This window comes from Oncorhynchus clarkii, chromosome 32, assembly GCF_045791955.1.
Source record: "Oncorhynchus clarkii lewisi isolate Uvic-CL-2024 chromosome 32, UVic_Ocla_1.0, whole genome shotgun sequence".
Classification (NCBI taxonomy): domain Eukaryota; kingdom Metazoa; phylum Chordata; class Actinopteri; order Salmoniformes; family Salmonidae; genus Oncorhynchus; species Oncorhynchus clarkii.
This window is the reverse complement of record NC_092178.1, coordinates 9,955,317-9,969,197: the sequence shown is the minus strand read 5'-3', so window position 1 is coordinate 9,969,197 and position 13,881 is coordinate 9,955,317. Positions and strand designations below refer to the sequence as shown.

Sequence of the window (13,881 nt, the reverse complement as noted above, 5' to 3'; positions counted from 1 at the left end):
GATGGTCACTCTGACAGAGCTCCAGAGTTCCTCTGTGGAGATGGGAGAACCTTCCAGAAGGACAACAATCTCTGCAGCATGCCACCAATCAGGCCTTTATGGTAGAATGGCCAGCGGAAGCCACTCCTCAGTAAAAAGGACATGACACCCCGCTTGGAGTTTGCCAAAAGGCACCTAAAGGACTCTCAGACCATAAGAAATATGATTCTATGCTCTGATGAAACCAAGATTGAACTCTTTGGCCTGAATGCCAAGCATCACGTCTGGAGAAAACCTGGCACCATCCCTACGGTGAAGCATGGTGGTGGCAGCATCATGTTATGGGGATGTTTTTCAACGGCAGGGACTGGGAGACTAGTCAGGATCGAGGGAAAGATGAACGGAGCAAAATACAGAGAGATCCTTGATAACCTGCTACAGAGCGCTCAGGACCTCAGATTGGGGCGAAGGTTCAACTTCCAACAGTACAACCACCCTAAAGCACACAGCCAAGACAACGTAGGTGTGGCTTCGGGACAAGTCTCTGAATGTCCTTGAGTGGCCCAGCCAGAGCCTGAACCCGATATAACATCTCTGCAGAGACCTGAAAATAGCTGTATAGCGACGCTCCCCAGTCTGAGGTTCTCAAAACATTCACACACATCGTGTTTTGAAAGAACCAATAGTATGGCGTTTGGCGTATTATTGGACCATCAGGAGTCTGTGGCGGTTGGGGATGGCCCGTCACCTTTTTTGAATGACAGCCTAAGAATGCCAAGTGTGCAAAGCTGTCATCAAGGCAAAGGCTGGCTACTTTTGAAGAATCTCAAATATAAAATAATAAAAGTAACCCCTTTTTTGGTTACTGTGTCATTTCATAGCTTTGATGTCTTCGTTATTATTCTACAATGTAGAAAATAGTAAAAATAAAAACCCTTTAATGAGTAGGTGTCCAAACTTTTGACTCTTACTGAATATGTGTTTTCTGTTTGTAATTTGTTTTTGAGCCAAATAGATTGGGGAAGTGGTTTATCCACACATCTCCAGTTTAGATAACTCTTTGTTTGTTTAGACATATTCTCACACACACATACAGACGCCACACAGACTCACTCATACTGTCTCTCTCCCTAGGTTATACTGTCCTGTGCTCCTAACAGAGATGTTGCCAACTGTCTCGCTCTCATCCTCAATTCCATGCTGCCCGCCTCAACCCATGGTCTCCATGGCAACTCTTCCTGCTTCCCAACGGGTCACCATGGCATTCCTTCAATATGTTAATCACTACTCCAACCACCAAATAAAAGGAGTGGTCTTTGAGTCCCCTCCCCCTTTGAGGCCTAACCACGCCTCCTACTCTGCTTCGCCCCACTTTGACCATAACAAGCTTAACCCCAGTGATTCTGAGACGACCTGAAGACACTACTTTGGCTATACCTCCTCTTCATTGGCAGGATTTTAAGACTACTCTGAACCACTCACTCCACCACGAGGAGAGGTTTAATACTAAAGGAAAACCAGGACTGGACTGGACTGGGTGTCAATAGCAGGTAGCTCCAGTCCTCTAGGATTGGTCCCTGCTACCAAACCTCTGCCCTATGACAATGAGAGAGCTGTGGCTGTATGAATGGAGAGAGCAGAGGGACAATCCTAGCCAATGGGACCAACAGAATCTACAGCTCTACTTCCTCTGTATCTCCAGGTCTCTTCCTTTAGGGGTTTTATTCTAGCCTGGGTACCAGTATGGTGCTAGGTTAGCCTGGGTACCAGTATGGTGCTAGGTTAGCCTGGGTACCAGTCTGGTTCTAGGGTAGCCTGGGTGCCAGTATGGTGCTAGGGTAGCATGGGTACCAGTCTGGTTCTAGGTTAGCCTGGGTACCAGTCTGGTTCTAGGGTAGCCTGGGTGCCAGTATGGTGCTAGGGTAGCATGGGTACCAGTCTGGTTCTAGGTTAGCCTGGGTACCAGTCTGGTTCTAGGGTAGCCTGGGTGCCAGTATGGTGCTAGGGTAGCATGGGTACCAGTCTGGTTCTAGGTTAGCCTGGGTACCAGTCTGGTTCTAGGTTAGCCTGGGTACCAGTCTGGTTCTAGGGTAGCCTGGGTACCAGTCTGGTTCTAGGGTAGCCTGGGTACCAGTCTGGTTCTAGGGTAGCCTGGGTTCCAGTCTGTTTAGCTAACATTGCACTCCTTGTACTCATGTGTAAAACTGTTTAGCATGACAGGACTGGCAAGGAGTGGAATGATAGCTAAACAGACTGGTACCCAGACTAGTTTCATTCTAGTTGAGTTCATCTATTATAATGGACAAACACAGAGATCACTGTTTACCTCCTAATCCTGAGTCAATACTGAACCGATTCACTGAGTCATTGATTCCTCCAGGAGAGTTCTCCTACCAATTACTACTATCTGATTCATAGTTGATTCCTCCAGGACTTATAATACCAGTTACTACTGTCTGATTCATAGAGTTGATTCCTAAAAGGAGAGTTATAATACTAGTTACTACTGTCTGATTCATAGAGTTGATTCCTCCAGGAGAGTAATAATTAAGCAATAAGGACCGAGGAGGTGTGGTATATGGCCAATATACCACGGCTAAGGGCTGTTCTAAGGCATGACGCACAGCTGAAACAGGAAGTGTGTGTGTGTGTGTGTGTGTGTGTGAGAAACGTTGCCTTTTTCAGGTGAGAGAAGTCTAAAGGCAGACTTAATATGGTGCAACGTTCTTAATAATGACTGATATGAAATAATGATTGTTTCTTTTGAAATGCCGGCATCGTTCTCCAGACTGGTATGAATAGATTTTGTGCACTACATAAGGAATAGGAGGTGCATCCCAATCTCTCATTTCTTCATAACTGTGCACTTGTTCACTTCCCTTCATTGATTTGAAAGGAAATGACTGGCACATGGCCCATGCCTACACCAAATCCAGTGCTTTTCAATTTGTGTAGTAGTGCACACTTTAAAGGGAGTAGAGATTATTAGGGGTGGCAGATAGCCTAGTGGTTAGAGCGAATGGTTGCTAGATCGAATCCCCGAGCTGACAAAGTAAAAAAATGCCGTTCTGCCCCTGAACAAGGCAGTTAACCCACTGTTCCTAGGCCGTCATTGTAAATAAGAATGTGTTCTTAACTGATTTGCCTAGTTAAATTAAAGGTTAAATAAAGGTTAAATAAAGGTTAAATAAATAAATATAAATACAATTAGGACTCACCCAGGGTGTCATATAATACACTATAGGGAATATGGTATCATGATGTCTTCCACTAGGGAAGTGGTTCCCAAACTGTTTATAGTCCTGTACCCCTTCAAACAGTCAACCTCCAGCTGCGTGCCCCCTCTAGCAGCAGGGTCAGCTGTACCCCTTCAAACAGTCAACCTCCAGCTGCGTGCCCCCTCTAGCACCAGGGTCAGCGCACTCTGAAATGTTGTTTTTTTGCCATCATTGTAAGCCTGCCACACACACTATATGATACATTTATTAAACATAAGAATGAGTGTGAGTTTTTGTCACAACCCGGCTCGTGGGAAGTGACAAAGAGCTCTTATAGGACCAAGGCTCAAATAATAATCAATAATTATTATCTTTATTTAACCATTTTACATATAAAACCTTATTTGTTCATCGAAAATGGCGAATAATTTATCACAGATTAATGAGAAGGGTGTGCTGGAAAGGATGCACATAACTCTGTAATGTTGGGATGTATTGGAGAGTCTCAGTCTTAAATAATTTCCCACACACAGTCTGTGCCTGTATTTAGTTGTCATGCTAGTGAGGGCTGAGAATCCACTCTCACATAGGCACGTGGTTGCAAAGGGCATCCGTGTCTTAACAGCGTGATTTGCCAAGGCAGGATACTCTGAGCGCAGCCCTATCCAGAAATCTGGCAGTGGCTTCTGATGAATTCAATTTTCACAGAACCGCTTGTTGCAATTTCGACGAGGCTCTCTAGTTCAGATATCGGTAAGTGGACTGGAGGCAGGGCATGAAAGGGATAACGAATCCAGTTGTTTGTGTCATCCGTTTGGGGAATGTACCTGCGTAATTGCGCACCCAGCTCACTCAGGTGCTTTACTATATCACATTCAACATTGTCTGTAAGCTTGAGTTCATTTACACTCAAAAAAATCATGCAATGATGGAAAGACCTGTGTGTTGTCCTTGTTAATGCAGACAGAAAAGAGCTCCAACTTCTTAATTATAGCCTCAATTTTGTCCCGCACATTGAATATAGTTGCGGAGAGTCCCTGTAATCCTAGATTCAGATCATTCAGGTGAGAAAAAACATCACCCAGATAGGCCAGTCGTGTGAGATACTCGTCATCATGCAGTCAGACATGTGAAGTTATGGTCAGTAAAGAAAACGTTAAGCTCGTCTCTCAATTTAAAAAAGTGTCAATATTTTGCCCCTTGATAACCAGCGCACTTCTGTATGTTGTAAAAGCGTTACATGGTCGCTACCCATATCATTGCATAGTGAAGAAAATACACGAGAGCTCAGGGGCCTTGCTTTAACAAAGTTAACCATTTTCACTGTAGTGTCCAAAACGTATTTCAAGCTGTCAGGCATTCCCTTGGCAGCAAGAGCCTCTTGGTGGATGCTGCAGTGTACCCAAGTGTCGGGAGCAACTGCTTGCAGGCGCGTTACCACTCCACTATGTCTCCCTGTCATGGCTTTTGCGCCATCAGTACGCGCCATCAGTACAGATCCCAACATGAGCAGCAGCTACGTTTGTCTACATTAGTGGAATTCCCGTGAGAGAGTAATGGTGAATGTGATTGGATGTTCATTATTTGACGAGCTACCTGTATTTCACATTGTGTTGTTATTTCGCTGAACACAAGAAGGTTTAATTTTATTTTTGGCAGTGAAACGAGGCTACTCAGGCAAGGAAAAAAAACTAAAACGTATAGACCCGTTGGAAAATTATAAATGTGCTGTTTTAAAAAATACAATATTTTTTGTTGTTGGTGAATCATATTTTTATTTGGCGTAACCCCCGACAACATTGCAGAATAGGGTGTCATGGATACAGTTCAGAAACAGGACAGAGGACAAAAGAGAACACTTATTTACTGAGGTAGAAGATTGGTTCACTTTATGGGACCACACAATCATTTAACCCAAACACACACCTTCTCTCACTCTCTCTCCCTGGTTGCGGTCCCAACACTTAAGACACACCCTATCCCCTCAACCCTCAAATTAAGTGGACACTTCTGATGACGTCTGACGAGTATACAAGGGGCAAGGGAGGAAGGAATGATTTTTAAATGGACCACCCTTGGCTGGAAATTTGTCACTCGTTCATCCCGAGATGATTGTGTTTTCAGCCACCGGTAGCTTGTGGGTGCGTTATATGCGCTACAGTCAATTATGAGTGCATGTCTACTTATATTAAATATATAATTATTAATATACGCCTACTGTATGATAGCTAGTAAATGAATTGGCTAAGTAATGTTAGCCTACCCAGCTGGAACTTCTGAAGAATAATTAATATTTTTTCTCTACAATTTCCAAAAGATAACCAAACAAAAACATATGTACTTTTTACGAGATGTGTTTGTGCAGTCATGTGCATTAGTAGCACAATTTCTAACTTATTTGCATTTGTTTTTACTGTTTTTATGTTGACTTCTCCATTGATGTTGTTTTTAAGTTTTCGCTGACAAGATGTACAATTGTCGTGAATTGAATTATGGGGAGTTTCGGGCCCAGGAGTGAACATTATTGTACACTAGCTAAGCCGACTAAAAACGAGGGCTGAGGGGCTTACGTTGCTAACTTCCCTTGCTTGGCTAATCATTTGGACCGCCTTCCAAGATGGCGACGGGGATTTCCCCAAGGGCATAAGGCGAGGGTAAGTGGACGAGGGTGTATCTTAAGTGTTTGGACCGCAACCTCTCTCTCACACACCTTAGTCCTGGTCGTACACCCTGCCGTAGAGACATGCGGTCACTAGTCCGACGGTCATCCCTGAGTGTTCCATGGCCACGCGACCATCTGCGGTCGTCTTGACCTGGTCAGGTTGTTCTAGAACCATGCCGCTACCTAGCAACGACGGGTAAACGTGACGGGTTCCGAACTTCCCCTCCAATAGGAAGTCAACTCTCGACTCTGCCTCCTCCACTTCCTGTCCACAGGAGCTGACCTCCGACCCCAAACAGCGGACCAACACGCACACCTGGAGGGGGAGGGGTTAATCATTAATACCATGCATGAACTGTTGTACTACTGCAAAAGGCTTAACTATTGGAAGATCACAGCTGGACATGAGGTAAAAACTCAAGCTTAGGAACTGGTAGACTGTATACTGAGTAGAACTGGTGAACTGTATACTGAGTAGAACTGGTAGACTGTATACTGAGTAGAACTGGTAGACTGTATACTGAGTAGAACTGGTATACTGGGTAGAACTGGTATACTGAGTAGAACTGGTATACTGAGTAGAACTGGTATACTGAGTAGAACTGGTATACTGTATACTGAGTAGAACTGGTATACTGGGTAGAACTGGTATACTGAGTAGAACTGGTATACTGAGTAGAACTGGTATACTGTATACTGAGTAGAACTGGTATACTAAGTAGAACTGGTATACTAAGTAGAACTGGTAGACTGTATACTGAGTAGAACTGGTAAACTGTATACTGAGTAGAACTGGTAGACTGTATACTGAGTAGAACTGGTAGACTGTATACTGAGTAGAACTGGTATACTGTATACTGAGTAGAACTGGTAAACTGTATACTGAGTAGAACTGGTATACTGAGTAGAACTGGTATACTGAGTAGAACTGGTAAACTGTATACTGAGTAGAACTGGTAGACTGAGTAGAACTGGTAGACTGTATACTGAGTAGAACTGGTAAACTGTATACTGAGTAGAACTGGTAGACTGTATACTGAGTAGAACTGGTAGACTGTATACTGAGTAGAACTGGTATACTGTATACTGAGTAGAACTGGTATACTGAGTAGAACTGGTATACTGAGTAGAACTGGTAAACTGTATACTGAGTAGAACTGGTATACTGAGTAGAACTGGTATACTGAGTAGAACTGGTAAACTGTATACTGAGTAGAACTGGTAGACTGAGTAGAACTGGTAGACTGTATACTGAGTAGAACTGGTAAACTGTATACTGAGTAGAACTGGTAGACTGTATACTGAGTAGAACTGGTAGACTGTATACTGAGTAGAACTGGTATACTGTATACTGAGTAGAACTGGTAAACTGTATACTGAGTAGAACTGGTATACTGAGTAGAACTGGTAAACTGTATACTGAGTAGAACTGGTAGACTGAGTAGAACTGGTAGACTGTATACTGAGTAGAACTGGTATATTGAGTAGAACTGGTAAACTGTATACTGAGTAGAACTGGTATACTGAGTAGAACTGGTATACTGAGTAGAACTGGTAAACTGAGTAGAACTGGTATACTGGGTAGAACTGGTATACTGAGTAGAACTGGTATACTGAGTAGAACTGGTAGACTGTATACTGAGAAACTGGTATACTGTATACTGAGTAGAACTGGTATACTGTATACTGAGAAACTGGTATACTGTATACTGAGTAGAACTGGTATACTGTATACTGAGTAGAACTGGTATACTGTATACTCAGTAGAACTAGTAAACTGTATACTTGCAAGTGAAACTAGAAGTTGAATACTAACAAATGCTGCAAGTATACACAGTGCAGGAGTCCTCCAAGCAGTTCCAAATGGAAGTTGTAATGTTTACCAGTTCTACTCAGTATACCAGTTCTACTCAGTATAAAGTTAAACGTTGGTCCCTACCTGTACATTGTAGCGCCCGTTAACCGTGTGAGTGCCAGAGAACGCTCCTAGAGCATAGAGCTCCGTATTGCCCCCCTGTGGGGAGCGTCGGTACTGCAGGTGGCAGCAGAAACGACCGTCACACACAGTCAGCTGGCCCTCTGAACCACTCAGCAGGAGGAAGGAGAAGGGATCATACATCATAGAGGAGGTGAAAGGAAAGGGGGATGAGGGAGAGAAGGCAGGAGGAGAGGTAGAGAGAGAATCCTCCTGGCAGTGTTGGCTCTCCTGTAGACAGAACCCAGAGTTGCCCTCCCTCTGTCCAGACAGAGGCTTAGGTGACCTGGTATAAGCAGTCTGTCCTCCTGTCTCCCCCTCTCCCCTTGCAGTCTCTCCTCCTGCCTCTCCCTCTCCTCCTGCCTCTCCCTCTCCTCTTGCAGTCTGTCCTCCTGCCTCCCCCTCTCCTCTTGCAGTCTCTCCTCCTGCCTCCCCCTCTCCTCTTGCAGTCTCTCCTCCTGCCTCCCCCTCTCCCTCTCGTCTTGCAGTCTCTCCTCCTGCCTCCCCCTCTCCCCTTGCAGTCTCTCCTCCTGCCTCCCCCACTCCCTCTCCCCTTGCAGTCTCTCCTCCTGCCTCCCCCTCTCCTCTTGCAGTCTCTCCTCCTGCCTCCCCCTCTCCTCCTGCCTCCCCCTCTCCCCTTGCAGTCTCTCCTCCTGCCTCCCCCTCTCCTCTTGCAGTCTCTCCTCCTGCCTCCCCTTCTCCCTCTCCTCTTGCAGTCTCTCCTCCTGCCTGCCCCTTGGCCCTCGTCTCTGTTCCCAGCCAGGCAGTGTCCAGTACAGGTATCCTCAGCACCAGCAGCCTCCCCTCCTCTGGCTGCCCAGCCCTGGCATGGTGGTAGATGGCAGTACCAGGGGTGAAGATGCCACTTCCTGTCATACCCAGGCTGTCTGCCCTGATGTTAGCCGCCAGCAGAGTGGTGTTAGCTCCCAGACTGAAGGCTCTCTGGAACTGAATGGCTGACAGTAGAGGAAGCTGGTTCATCCAGGCTGTAGGGTAGACCATCTGTCTGACACCCTGAGGAGAAATATAAAGATAGACACATTAACACAGAGACATTAACACAGAGACATTAACACAGACACATTAACACAGACACATTAACACAGACACATTAACACAGACACATTAACACAGAGACATTAACACAGACACATTAACACAGAGACATTAACACAGACACATTAACACAGACACATTAACACAGACACATTAACACAGACACATTAACACAGACACATTAACACAGAGACATTAACACAGAGACATTAACACAGACACATTAACACAGAGACATTAACACAGAGACATTAACACAGACACATTAACACAGAGACATTAACACAGAGACATTAACACAGAGACATTAACACAGACTGTTAACTTCATTTTGGATGCATAATCAAACATTGTGGGGGAAAAAGGTGTGTGTGTGTGTGTGTGTATAATAATCATTTGGTGAGAGCTTATATTTGTCCTATTACACCTGTGTGTATTTATATACGTGTGTGAATTGTAAAATTGTAACATCTCCTACTCTCCCTGATACACCCTCAGAGTGCAGGTCACAGCCAGGGTCTGCCATCGACAACAGCGATGCAGGAGCAATTCGGGTTAAGTATCTTAAAATCTTTTGGTTACTGGCCCAACGCTCTAACCACAGGGCTACCTGCCGCCCTCTGAGCTTCCTGTACGTACCTGCTCCAGTAGTCTGACGGTAGGGTCATGGAACAGGATGTCGAAGCAGGTGAACACTCCAAACCGTCCGGCGAACGGCGTGTCAAAGGTCACCACCTCCAGTGTGGGCGGGGCATCGAAGGCCTTCTCAAAGTACAGGTTGTGTTTGTGATAGCGTGCCGCCAGGGAACCATCCCACCTGCAGTGAATGGGACAACAAACATTTATTTTTCATCCATCTATAACTCAACTCATTGTGTAAAAAATAATAATACAATTATTATTAAACATATAGTACATACAGAGAATGGCTGATGGTGGGGCGCGTTTTAAATGAACGCCTCTTAACAATATAGCACAAACATCATCCCTGTATATAAACACAATATAATGTCATTTCCCTATTCTCTTAACAATATAGCACAAACATCATCCCTGTATATAATGTCATTACCCTATTCCAAGAGGACAAACATCATCCCTGTATATAAACACAATATAATGTAATTTCCCTATTCCAAGAGCACAAACATCATCCCTGTATATAATGTAATTTCCCTATTCCAAGAGCACAAACATCATCCCTGTATATAAACACAATATAATGTAATTTCCCTATTCCAAGAGCACAAACATCATCCCTGTATATAATGTAATTTCCCTATTCCAAGGGCACAAACATCATCCCTGCATATAAACACAATATAATGTAATTTCCCTATTCCAAGAGCACAAACATCATCCCTGTGTATAATGTAATTTCCCTATTCTCTTAACAATATAGCACAAACCTCATCCCTGTATATAATGTAATTTCCCTATTCTCTTAACAATATAGCACAAACATCATCCCTGTATATAAACACAATATAATGTCATTTCCAAGAGAACCTCTGGAGGTTTTGGAAAACCTGGAACTCCCTGTCCACCTTTTATTCTCTAGCGGCACATGAACAACGTGTTCAAAACAGAAGCAACACAGGTAACCTGAAGACTACATCAGTGTTGAACTGCCAGCGCCCATCGTGGGGGCAGGTGGGGTAAGAGGTCTGGCGGCAGGGCTGGAGGTCAGCCATGTTGGCCACCAGGTACAGACGGTGACGTCGAGCCATGCAGCTCAACCTCTGGAGGACCTGAGAGAGAACAGGACAGAATACACATTTGACGATATTTGATCCCCCAAAAAATAGACCAAAAGACACAGTGTACAAAACATTAGGAACACCAGCTCTTTCCATGACAGACTGACCAGGTGGAAGCAATGACCTCCTTATTGATGTCACTTGTTAAATAATTAGTGGAGCTGAAGGGGAGACAGGTTAATGAAGAACTTTTAAGCCTTGAGACAATTGAGACATGGATTGTGTACAGAATGTGTGTCATTCAGAGAGCGAATGGGCAAGACAAAAGATGTAGGTGCCTTTGAACAGGATATGGTAGTAGGTGCCTTTGAACAGGATATGGTAGTAGGTGCCTTTGAACAGGATATGGTAGCAGGTGCCTTTGAACAGGATATGGTAGTAGATGCCTTTGAACAGGATATGGTAGTAGGTGCCTTTGAACAGGATATGGTAGTAGGTGCCTTTGAACAGGATATGGTAGTAGGTGCCTTTGAACAGGATATGGTAGTAGGTGCCTTTGAACAGGATATGGTAGTAGGTGCCTTTGAACAGGATATGGTAGTAGATGCCTTTGAACAGGATATGGTAGTAGGTGCCTTTGAACAGGATATGGTAGTAGGTGCCAGGTGCACCGGTTTGTGTCAAGAACTGCAACGCTGCTGAGTTTTTCACACTCAACGGTTTCCCGTGTGTATCAAGAATGGTCCACCACCAAAAAGACTTCCAGCCAACTTGACACAACTGTAGGAAGCATTGGAGTCCACTTGGGCCAGCATCCCTGTGGAACGCTTTCAACACCTTGTAGAGTCCATGCCTCGATGAACTGCAACTCAATATTAGGAAGGTGTTCTTTATGTTTTGTACACCAAGTGTAAGTATGTGTGTGTGTGTGTGTGTGTGTGTGTGTCCTGAAGACCATCCTCTGGAAATATTGATAATTTGAGACGCCGCCCGGCAGAAAGACGCATCAATCTCAAATAAAGCATTGAACTCTGTGTTGTTGTTTATTGTTTACTCCATGTGTAACTCTGTGTTGTTGTTTTGTTTATTGTTTACTCCATGTGTAACTGTGTTGTTGTTTATTGTTTACTCCATGTGTAATTGTGTTGTTTATTGTTTACTCCATGTGTAACTGTGTTGTTGTTTATTGTTTACTCCATGTGTAACTGTGTTGTTGTTTATTGTTTACTCCATGTGTAACTGTGTTGTTTATTGTTTACTCCATGTGTAACTGTGTTGTTGTTTATTGTTTACTCCATGTGTAACTGTGTTGTTGTTTATCGTTTACTCCATGTGTAACTCTGTGTTGTTGTTTATTGTTTACTCCATGTGTAACTCTGTGTTGTTGTTTATTGTTTACTCCATGTGTAACTCTGTGTTGTTGTTTATTGTTTACTCCATGTGTAACTCTGTGTTGTTGTTTTGTTTATTGTTTATTTATTATTATTATTTATCTTTCAGTTCTATGCGCTAATTTCTTTAACTGCCAATAGATCAGTGTATCAGAGTGTCCATATGGCTGAGGCTGGTATTCTTGCCTTAGTTTAATTTTAACTTAAAGATTTTTCCGATTTTTATGATTAACCACGTGACAATGATTCTGAGAAATTAAAACGTTACTATTGAAATGAAAGTTTTTCCACGAAAATGCGCATATAAAAATAATCGTAACTGGCACAAAGATCGGTAGAAATGGTAGGATAAATTGTAAGATTCCCCAAACTTGAAACTCACGAGCTGCCTATTGCCTCTACTATAACACTGTTTAAAAAAACTATTGTGAACGTTCATGCGCTTGCACACACAGGAGGTCCCCTGAAAAAAACGTACCCGCGTATAGAAATCAAAGGCCCGCCCAACTGATTCGTTCTGGATCCGGCTCTGTACATACCTCAGTGTGGGTGTGTCTGTCTGTCTGTGTACAGGGGTTCCAGTCCTCAGACTGTGGGTCAGGGATGGTCTCTAGGTAAGCAGAGATGGACAGACGACTGAAGTTAAACCCCTGAAGACCATCCTCTGGAAATACTATGATCTGAGCCCCCTGAAATAGAGAGAATTAGGGAAACGGGTGAGACTCGAAAGGGAGAAGAGAGCTTTAAAGCTAACTCCAGCCCTTAAAGCAAGATTGATGTGTATCCTTCCTGTCAAAGACAAGTGTAACCCAGTCCTGAAGAGCTTAGCGGCAGGGTGTGCAGGCTTTAGTTCCAGCCCTGCACTAACACATCTGGTTATGTTAAATCAAAGACCCCCCCCCCCCCCCCCCCCCCCCCCCCTAAATGTAGCCAACCTGTTCCGCAGCTCGCGCGGCCTGCTCCTCGTACACATCCAGGTTGCTCATCATGTGCTTGAGCGCCGCGGCCCGGGACAGAGGTACGTGCGGCTCCGGGTTCAGAATAACCCGGTGCTCATATACCGCAGCCACGTAGGATTGGCCGGGAGTCCCCTCTGACCTGTCCCCAGCCCGAGTTAACGTTACGGGGAACCGACAAAGAACAGCCACCGCCGCCACGGCCTGGAGGACACGGAGGGCCATGGCTGACTGACCAGAGCCCGGGATAGATGGGGAACTCTGATAGGGAGGACCGGTCAGTACGAGTTCAATGGTCACTCAGTCCAAAGTTCTCAACACTCGTTAAACAAATAAAACCTTGAGTTTGTTTCTAATTCTGACCTGTTTCACAAAAGTATAGCTGTTGATAGAATGGATGCAATATTAACACGTTGTTGTTACATTAACTAGCTACTGTAGCTATGTCTAATACATGTTTGTTGTTGTTTCTACTGCCCCGTCTTCTTCTTCTTTAAGGTTTTATGGCAGACTATTGCTGTACTGCCGGCTCCTACTTACTGTGCGGAGTATGGTTGAAAAGTGCATCTGACATCGTTCCTGCCTTCGGTGATAGGCTGTTGGCTTGTCTGAGGGCGTGTTCTTCAGTCTGAACCCATGCAGCGCTGCGGTATGACCGCTAGGGGGCAGCAGCTCACTGTAAATATAGCCAGTATTTTTGTATTCTAGGATGCTGGTTCGGGTTCCTGTTTTTTGAGCTTGTGGGAGATCTGTCGACGTGCTGTTGAGCACGACGTTGCCCCTGGTTGCTTCTGTGTATCGCTCTAGATGGGAGTCTGTTAGATGACTGAATGTGATGTAGATGTTGAGCGCCTTCACTGAAAGTAGATTGTATTTTTTAATATTCAATATAAAAATCTATAAATGTATATATAGATGATAAATAAAAAGTCACATCTACAGTG

General features: G+C 44.3%; 1 protein-coding gene across 1 annotated transcript; it reads right to left on the bottom strand.

The window, feature by feature from the left end:
- Positions 1 to 4,973: 4,973 nt before the first annotated feature.
- On the bottom strand, positions 4,974 to 13,618 carry LOC139392389 (biotinidase). Its single transcript, XM_071140347.1, has 8 exons — positions 13,478 to 13,618; positions 12,917 to 13,198; positions 12,521 to 12,670; positions 10,496 to 10,641; positions 9,530 to 9,707; positions 8,492 to 8,848; positions 7,799 to 8,368; positions 4,974 to 6,175 (listed from the first exon to the last, which is right to left on the bottom strand). Exons 1-8 carry the CDS (start codon positions 13,502 to 13,504, stop codon positions 5,909 to 5,911), a joined length of 1,977 nt encoding a protein of 658 aa, XP_070996448.1. The 5' UTR covers positions 13,505 to 13,618; the 3' UTR covers positions 4,974 to 5,908.
- Between the last annotated feature and the right edge of the window lie 263 nt (positions 13,619 to 13,881).